Source organism: Curcuma longa, unplaced genomic scaffold, assembly GCF_044706935.1.
Source record: "Curcuma longa cultivar G26 ecotype Majalengka, Jawa Barat unplaced genomic scaffold, ITB_CL_G26_1.1 contig_19468, whole genome shotgun sequence".
In the NCBI taxonomy this organism is placed as follows: domain Eukaryota; kingdom Viridiplantae; phylum Streptophyta; class Magnoliopsida; order Zingiberales; family Zingiberaceae; genus Curcuma; species Curcuma longa.
This window is the reverse complement of record NW_027431104.1, coordinates 1927-12200: the sequence shown is the minus strand read 5'-3', so window position 1 is coordinate 12200 and position 10274 is coordinate 1927. Positions and strand designations below refer to the sequence as shown.

At 37.0% G+C, this 10274-nt stretch overlaps 1 protein-coding gene across 1 annotated transcript; it reads right to left on the bottom strand.

The window, feature by feature from the left end:
- Positions 1-5353: 5353 nt before the first annotated feature.
- Positions 5354-9246, bottom strand: LOC141817151 (uncharacterized). The gene is made up of 5 exons (XM_074704821.1): positions 7035-9246; positions 6821-6871; positions 6654-6752; positions 6088-6252; positions 5354-5708 (listed from the first exon to the last, which is right to left on the bottom strand). Exons 1-5 carry the CDS (start codon positions 8262-8264, stop codon positions 5571-5573), a joined length of 1683 nt encoding a protein of 560 aa, XP_074560922.1. The 5' UTR covers positions 8265-9246; the 3' UTR covers positions 5354-5570.
- Between the last annotated feature and the right edge of the window lie 1028 nt (positions 9247-10274).

Here is a 10274-nt window from a genome sequence, read left to right as displayed (position 1 = left end):
GGATGGACCATTACAGATATTCCTAGCTCAACCCCTCCTTTTGTATGCATAAAATCTTCTTGGAGGAGGACAAGAACCCAGTAAGGCAACCACAGAGAAGACTGAATCCATTGCTTTCTGAAGTGGTGAAGAAAGAAATTCAAAAGTTGTTACAAGCGGTATCATTTATCCCATTTCAGATAGTCAGTGGGTAAGCCCAATGCAAGTTGTGCCAAAGAAATCTGGGATGACAGTGATTGCTAGTAAGGACAATGAAGATGATTTCCACTCGAGTTCCAAACAGTTGGAGGGTGTGCATAGATTATAGAAAGCTTAATCAGGCTACACAGAAGGATCATTTCCGTTACCTTTTATTGATCAGATGTTGGAGAGACTAGTGGGAAAGACTCATTATTGCTTCCTGGACGGTTATTCTGGATATTATCAGATTTGTATAGCACCCGAGGACCAAGAGAAGACTACCTTCACATGCCCCTTCGGGATGTTTGCATTCAGACGCATGCCATTTGGACTTTGCAACGCTCCAGGTACATTTCAGCGATGCATGATAAGCATTTTTGTAGATTTTTTAGAGCATTGCATGGAAGTATTTATGGATGATTTCACTGTGTATGGTTCATCATTTGATGCATGTTTAGATAGTCTTTCTCGTGTTTTGCAAAGATATGTGGAAACTGACCTGGTTTTAAATTTTGAAAAATGTCATTTCATGGTTGAGCATGACATTGTTTTAGGTCATATTATTTCAAGTAAGGGCATAGAGGTAGATCCTGCTAAAATAAATGTGATTTCTTCTTTATCTTACCCCGCATGCGTGCAAGAGGTTCGAGCTTTCCTTGGTCATGCAGGCTTCTACAGGAGATTTATTCAAGATTTTAGTGCTATCGCCCTCCCACTCTCACACTTATTGCAGAAGGATGTGGAATTCAGATTTGATCAAAAATGCAAGGACGCTTTCAACCAACTCAGGGACGCTCTCATCTCAGCCCCTATTATGCATGCTCCTAATTGGGAATTACCTTTTGAATTAATGTGTGATGCTTCTAATTTTACAGTGGGTGTAGTTTTAGCTCAGAAAGTGGATGGAGCATCACATGTTATTTACTATGCGTCCAAGACCATAGATCCTGCTCAAACAAATTACACAACCACAGAAAAAGAACTTCTAGCAATTGTGTTTGCATTGAATAAATTTCATTCATATTTATTGTGTTCTCATGTGGTTATCTTTTCAGATCATGCAACCCTCAAATACCTCCTAAAGAAGCCAGATGCAAAGCCAAGATTAATCAGATGGATGCTTCTGCTCCAAGAATTCGACGTGGAGATACGCGATAGGAGCGGGAAGGAGAACCTGGTAGCAGATCACTTGAGCAGGATTGCTAGGGACAGGAACCCATACCGATAGATGATGCCTTTCCAGATGAGCAGCTTTTACAGCTGCAGGGTGAGTTCCCATGGTATGCAGATCTGGTAAATTTTCTGGTAGCACATATTTTTCCCACACAGTTTACACGAGCACAGAAGGATAAATTAAAAAGTGATGCAAAATATTATGTGTGGGATGAACCATATTTGTGAAAATTTTATAGTGACCAGATTATTAGACGTTGCATTCCTGATTCTGAGTTTCAGTCTGTATTATCATTTTATCACTCTCTTGCATGTGGTGGACATTTTGGCTCCCAGAGGACTGCTAGAAAAGTTTTGGATTCTGGATTGTATTGGCCTACCTTATTTCGTGATGCATATAATTTTTGTAAATCATGTGATAGGTGTCAACGAATTGGGAACATAGAACGTAGGAATGAAATGCCTCAGCATGATATGTTATATTGTGAGATTTTTGATGTATGGGGTATTGATTTCATGGGTCCATTTTCTGTTTCTTTTGGATTTATATACATACTATTGGCAGTTGATTATGTTTCCAAATGGGTGGAGGCCATACCCACCAAGACTGATGATTCTTTTGTTGTCATGAGTTTTGTCAGGTCTAACATATTTTGTAGATTTGGGGTACCCAGGGCGATCATCAGTGATCAAGGGTCTCATTTTTGCAAAAGACACATGAAAGCCATGCTAAGCAAGTACGGGGTAATGCATAAGATTTCCACACCTTATCACCCCTAAACAAATGGTCAAGCTGAAGTGTCAAATAAAGAGATTAAGCAGATCCTGAAAAAAATGGTAAGACCTGACAGGAAAGATTGGAGCAAAAGACTGGAGGACGCTTTGTGGGCTTACAGAACTGCCTTCAAAACACCAATTGGGATGTCACCATTCAGGATCGTGTTTGGAAAGACATGTCACTTACCAGTAGAGATAACACACAAAGCATTTTGGGCAGTCAAGTGTTGTAACCTGGACATGGATTGAGCTGGAGTTGAGAGGAAATTACAGCTACAAGAATTGGAGGAATTAAGACTTGAAGCCTACGAAAACTCACGGATTTATAAAGAGAAGACCAAAGCATATCATGACAAGCATATATTGCGGAAGGAATTTCAAGTAGGCGACAATGTTTTGTTGTACAACTCTAGACTCCGATGGTTTCCAAGTAAATTGAGATCTAGGTGGGAAGGTCCTTTCTGCATTATTCATATTTTTTCCTATGGAGTGATTGAGTTGCAGGACACGACAAATGGGAGGACCTTCAAAGTGAATGGACATCGTCTGAAGAAATTTCATGATGGAGCTATGCAGATGGTGATGGAACGAGAAAAACTCAATAACCCCATCTACCCAACTTGAGGGGAGTTCATTCATTTCTTCTTTTTATTTTCCTACTTTTGTTGTTTTGTTTTGTTTGCATTCATGTTTTTGTGAGTAGCATACTTGGTTTTTTTCATTTACACATAGTGTTAGGAATTGTGGTTTCATTTCCTTAAGTGTTCCTACTATTCTTTAGGAGATGTGAAAGTTAGTTAAGTTCGATTATCATGTTTTGGATTCTATGGCATGCTTAGATACTTTACATTCATATGGTCATTAGTGTGGTGATGGATTCTAATTGATTGACTTTACTTAATGATTTTATACACCTAGTGAGGATTTAGCCATTTTCTCCTTGTTGTGTGATATGCACTCATGTTGTGGAACTCTAGAACTTGCTATGCTTCTTTTTAAGACCACAATATCATAAGTTATGTGATGATGAAGGCTATCTTATCTACACTTTTGTAATTCTCTTTGTGTAAATGCCTTATTCTTTTACCTCATTGATAGTTTCATTTCTTTTTCCCTTACTCTATGTGACCTTCTTTGGTACACCTTGACTGAAATAATTTACTGTTATCTTGTTGAATTTATTACCCGAGACGGTCAAATTTTAAGTGTGGGGAGGAAATGTGGTTGAAAAAAATGAGGCTAGATATAATCTATAGCATGAGTGAGCCGTGCTTGATCACCATGGTTGAACCATGCTTTATTTTCTTTGAAGCCATATTTTTTGTTTAGAAAGATTTGGTTGGTGTTGTTGAGAGACTTGTATTGATAGCACATTATATCATGGTTGGTTTTTATTTTTATTTTATTATATTTTTAGATAAGTTTTTATTTTCTTTAGATAGGTTAAAAGGAAAAAAAAATGAAAAAAATTCGAAAAAAGAGAGAAAACAGAAAAAAATTAGAAAAAATCATGAAAAAAAAATCCAAAAAAAAGAAAGGAAAAAAAATAGAAAAAAATTCATTGAAAAAAAAAAAAAAATTATTGAAAAAAATAATAAAAATAATAATTTGATATGTTGTGTAATTTTTCTAAAAGTGGAGTGTGATGATGAGTAGTAGGTTTTGATGCGCATCTAAGGGAGGATGAGAGTTCAATTTTTCTTTTAGGAAGAAGGAAGTGGATTTCTTGTAAGTACTGTGTATGAACATGTTTAACATCATAACAGTTTATTATTTTATGTCTTCTTTTTTCACATTCATGTCCATCTCTTTATATGTTTTTCTTGTGCCTCATTGTGATTTTGATAAGTCTTTGGAGTCATGGACACTTGTGTTTATAGTGGTGAAGATTAGGAGACAAGCAAGCATATGGTAGTGACACATCATGAGTTGCATTGAGTGGGAACTCTATTTACATACATGCTATTGAGAGTGAGAGCATCACCATATACCTTGTGAGGATTACATCAAGTTTAGTTTAATCATATGCTTGAAATCACCATGCTTGTTAACTTGTATATGAATTGGATCTCTTTGTGCCTTGATATATGAAAACTTGATAGTCCTAAGTAACTACCTTTTACTTTCTTTGAAGCATTGATATGAGTTACTTGGGGAGATGTTTATTTTTCTTTACTTGCCCGAGACGTGTAAGAATAAGTGTGGGAGAAATTGATAACAGTCATTTTTACAGTTTATTTTGGCTCTAATACTTGATGTTTTTATCCTCTCGTTGTTTAACTATTGAGTATTAACACATTTTACGAGTAGGAATTTATTTTGGATTATATTGCTTATTCCTACAGATTTGGAGGTCTAATGTTTCTAATGTGTTTTTGTAGGATACTTAAAGAGCAATGAAGTTGAATCATTCAACTCGAGTCCGGTTCAGTGAAGATTGGTTCATTCAACTCGAGTTCGGTTCAAGCCTTACTACTCCAGCCGGTTCAATGTTTCAAAGGGGTTCACGTAGAGGGCGGCTAGAGTATTCTCTCTCGTATTTGAGCTAGGACCCGCCACCCTCACCGACCTTTATCCATCTCCATTCTTCACCATCATCTTCCACTTCATCTACAAGGGATTGCCTCGATCGTTTGGAGGAGTTGGGGATTCCCTTCTCCACCACATCATCTACGGATTGCATCGAAGTTAGAGATTCCTTCCTTCGCCGCACCTTCCGTTGCGCTTCGCTTCAGTTCGCATCCACCTCCGGCCAGAAACATAGGGAGATTCACTTTATTTTCCATTTCTGAGCATAGATTCGATTTTGCATGTTAACTATTTGTTGAATTCCCTCTTACAGTATTTTGGATGTTGATTGTTATTCATTTTCACTTGATTGGTTATTGATGCACTTGTCTATTTTGTTGATATAATTTAATCCTAATACTTCCGTATTTACCATGTTTAGTATTCTTTTCATTATTTAAATTTAGAACTTTAATACAATCCCCCTCCAATCAAAAATCCAAATCCCCAATTGTCTAATAACCCCTAGGATTACCGTATACCGACTACAATTATTGAGAGACGACTCGAGTTACCCTATACTGCTTTAGGGGATTCGGTATTAAGTTGACGTGCTCATTTTAGACGATAAATTTGAGCCCGAATCATTTGCCAAATTTGTTTTCATTTCAAACAGCAACAAAAATAATGCGAGTGATATTATATCATTGGACTCCATCATAAATAGTGCAAATAAAGCAATCCAATTGGGCTTCAGCACAAAGTTCCAATCTTCTCCTAAACATGAATTCTTGAGAGCCAGTGGCTTGCTTCTAACTTGAAAAGGATTTACATTTGACCAAATCTTCCCTACAAGGGTTTCCATCCAACTGGAAGAGTGGGTTTCTACATTTGAGCATCTTGTAACACAGGCTTTGGGCCTCACCTCAGTCTCAGTCCTGAGACGGTGAGGCAGATGACTTACAGATGGGGCACCAATTCTTCTGCTGGAGCCAATGCTGGATGCAACCTACATGATATTGATGCTCGCACCACAATCTGCCTACCTCATCTCCAATTATGTATTCCTCCTGTAGGAAAAAGAATAACAACAATCCACTTTAGTCGCAGTCAAAACCTGATCTTTCATCGTCATTATAATAGTCAACCAATGCTAGTTACAACTATTGGGAGTTAGCTAGGTGAAAATCCTATCCTCCAAATTGAAGATAGATGCACATATTCTAGGGTACACACTCATTCCTGAACACAATAATTTACTTTTTGTATTAACTTTATAAATCTACAATTTTGTACCTCATTTATAGCTGACTAACTAAAAACATATTTATTGTTATTCAGTAAATCAAAACCTAACTGAAATGAACCATTAAATCAGTTTGTAAAATGTTATCAGTTTACCAATTGATGTTTAGATTAACAAGGAACATAAAGCAAATAATGAAGTACCTGACATATGCTGCACTTTACATCATCGCAATCGCTATCATGAACAGTTGTTCCAGGAACAAGGTAGGCATTTGGATATGTGCTTTTCTTCAGACATTTTGACAATTGATCTTCAGTGAGGGCTGTGCTGACAGTACCCATTTTCTCCTCCAAGGCTAATAGTTCCTATTAGCCAGGCATAGTACATGCAATAGATGAGAGATGAAATTCACGATTTCATAGTCGAACAAGGGTTTGTTAGTTCATATGAGGATCTTAAATGCATTTTCTATGAATCCAGGGCAAAGTGCATCATGGGGTTGTATCTAAAATTTTCTGGAAGACAGTGTCTGGGGGCAGATTCTATGAATCTTCTTCTATATTGGATGCCGTCAAATAGATACTTCCTATCAACCTTCACACAGAAGGTTATTTTCATGGGAAATACAAAATTTAAATAAGTTAAATAGGATGGCAAACAAATGAGAAGACTATCTCGATTTTTCAACCAGCATGATAAAGCAAAAATTATAGGGCAAGCAAGGATCTGATATTGAATAGTTAAATGGGATAAGACGAGTTGTTACCTCGTAGGACATATTATCAATATCCATTCTCATGTCTCTGTGTTGATCATGGAACCTTATTGCTCCTAAAAGCAAATTGGACTGGAGAACCAATAATTGCTGCAAGAATATACGCCTTGTTTGGTTAGTTATTTCATAATTTTGGCTTGAGAAACAGATATGGTTACCTCATAAGTTAAATCCCTCTCCTGTTCGATCTGCTCCAGTGCCAATAAAATCTGTACACATAGTAGTAAACTTTTGATTTCCGAAACTTTCATTTTGGAGGATCAGAGACAATAAATTAGTAAAATAACATGCTTGAATCAAGATTCTCAATTCAGGTCAACTGAAAAGTCTTAATTCCTTCTATCATATACTGGTTAAGGTAAAGGAGGATACCTCTGCAACTCCTTCCAAACTGAAGTGTCGGTAGCCTGGTTGATTGCCCAAAGAAGCATGGGTGATATGTGTGTCACCTTCAGGATGGGAAGCTTCCCTACTTTGTGTGGCATGACTTCTTGAACTAGGTTGTCCAGACAAATTATTGAAACCATGTGGAAAATCTATAGAAAATGCTCCTGAATTTTCCTGTAGTAGGTCTGATACAGAAGTTCTACTCTGCTGAACGTGGGTTGCAATAGACTCGCTTGGAATGCATGTGCTGCCACTCTCTTCTACAGTTGCCTGAGAGGTTCTTCGAGTTCTTACTGAAAATGCACGATCACCAGTGGTAATTCGATTTCTGGTCCTCCTTGAAACTGGATCACTCATGATTCTGGGAACCGAAATACTTGGGACTGAAGTCTCTGTACTTGGAATCGTACTATTGGAAGCAGAACTTTCTCCCTCGGATGGTTTCTTCCCAGTCATGTCAATCCTCCTAGCACTAGATGAAACAGAGGAAGGACAGTCTGAAGGAAAAACATCTGTTGCCGATGTGGAACTTAGACCTTTAAGACCACACCTTGGGGCTCCAGTATTAAGGTATTGTGAAAAAGATTTATCAGTTTGGGCGGTGTTTCTAGATGCAAAAGTGGTGCGAGGGCCAAATGAACTTGCAGAAGCTTCCTGGTTACCTGAAACTAGTCGCCTATTGATCTGCTTATGCATCTTTGAACTTGACGCAACACTGCAGTTACTGGGTGGCTCGTGGATGTCCGAAGATAAGCCTTTCAGAACTGAACATCTAAGACTCTTACCCACTTTGGGAACGGCCTCTATGACTTCTTTTACTCCATTAGAATATAGATTGTTCACCAGGACCTCTTCATTGTTGTTATGGATATCATCAATTTTCTGTCTATGGCTACTTTCTGCAACAGTAGTTTCCTGTAGATGTGTTTGGTTCTGTTGTTTCTGAAAGAATCTACGGGTACTAGAAACTAAGAATGGTTTTGATGAGCTCCCAGCTATTGCTTTGCCACTAATGGGAAAAGAAGCTTTCACATGTTTAGGCTTCTCAGGGATCTCACTGCAGGAACCTCCACTTGAACACACTCTACTGATGCAGCCAGCCCTACTACAGTTCTGGGATTTACTATCTTCTGGGTTGTTATCTCTGAAAACAATGCCAGTTCCTCTTCTGTATCCTTTGGCAACTCTTTTTCCCACACTTTCATCCATCTCCATGCGGTTGGAATCAAACTGTGAATTTTAACACTTGAGCAAAGTTTCTGCATATCCAGTTATAAGACGTAAGAATTAGGACATAGCTAACGGATTTTATGATACAAAATGGAAGTTTAAAAACAAGTAAAAAGAAAATGAAAGCTACAAGCAATTGTCTCAGGAGATTTCTAGGATGGAAATTCACCCAAAAGAGATTTAACAGTAACCACCAAGAAGATGAACCGACATCACATATGCATATATTCAACCGAGTAATCAACCACCAGAGCGATCAAGTTGTACAAATGAAATTGCGCACAGGACGTGAAAAACACACAAAGAAACCCTATATATTCATGCAGCATAACTTTTCAATATGCTACTTAACAAGGAATCAGTGTTTATTCTATATTTTCCATCTTATAATGATGTAGCTATCTTCTTTCACCAATAGTGATAAACACATACCCCTCTAATGCAAACTTCTATGCCCATTATCTCATTAAGAAGTCCTACCTAAGATCTTGCTAGTGCAAGTTTCCATGTTTCCTACTGGTTATGAATCACATATCTATGACAACAAAGAGGAATCAAATGTTAGAATACTCAACATTAAAGAGTGATTTAGCAAATCACTCTAATTTCAAAAGACTGATTTGTTTCCCTTATAGAAAATGCTTTATTTCCCTGATTTGTTTTCCTTTTAGTTGATTCTTTTTTTCAGTGTTTCCTTCATTTTTTTATTGCTTTTGGTAATTGACAGATTGTGGTTTGTGTACCTAATTTTTAGGATCAATTATTTCCTTTTTTTCTTTGTAGGCAAATTATTCTAATAAAAATGTGTATGAAGGTTCCTTTTAATCAATTCTAGCATACTCATTTGCTCAAAAATCCTTCTTCATCTATGTTTTACCTTTTACATTATTATTCTTAAAATAATGAGCTCTCATAGCAACTTGGATAAGGATGTGACTTCATCTAGTACATCCAAACGAGTCTTTTTTTTTTTTTTTTTTTTTTTTTTTTTTGTAGTTGCATAAGCCTTAGGAGAAGGATCATCACGGTAGATCACAAGTCATAAATTGGAGGGCAATAATTTCCTTCAATAATCCTAGTCCATCTTGTTGGTGATTAGAGGAAGGGGAAAACTTGGCTACATCACCGGTGAGGTTCGGCATCCAAGAGTCAATTAAAGCAAATTGGGAGCTTAATAACTTTGTTGTCATGGCATATTTGATTAACTCAATGGAGCCACATATTAGTCGTACCAATTTGTTCCTTCGAACTACTAAAACAATCCAGAACATGGTTAGGAAGAATTATTCAAATCTTGAAAATGCCTCACAAATCTTCCAAATAAAGAATAAGCACAAGTATATAGCACTGAATATTATAATGCATTGCAGACACTTTGGCAGGAGCTGGAAATGCACTATGAGGTAGATTGAAGTATTTAAAGGAGCAATATGTAGTTTAAAAGACACCTAGAAAAGGAACATTATATAAGTTTCTAAGGTAGGTGAAACCTTTGCACATCAATCTCTCTCTAGGAATGAAATCTGTGGGGAACTTCCACGAAATCTCTGGGAACCCAAACCTATAAACAACATTGCATGTCACAAAAAAATAGTGTCACTTGACCTATTAGAGATCAAAAATCCAATTTGCCTATGTGGTGCTCTCATTGTAACAAACTCGATCATACCTAAGAAAGATATTGGGACCTCCATAGGAGAAACCATAGAGTCAATCCAAGATTTTCCAAACAACTGTAGACAAGAAGCCTGATGAATCAAACAACACTAGAGTATTTCTAAACAAGTAGTTTGAGCAGCTATGTAATCTGTTGATTTAGCAAAACATGAACAATTTTAAGTAATTTTGATCATCAAGGTACTTCCCTCCATGTACAAATTAAACATCTTGAATATTTGATTTTGGTGAGTCGGATCATATAAAATAGGTATTCCATCTCTTTTTTACACCTATACACCATGTTATGAGACCTCTAATCCATTTATTGAGTATTTG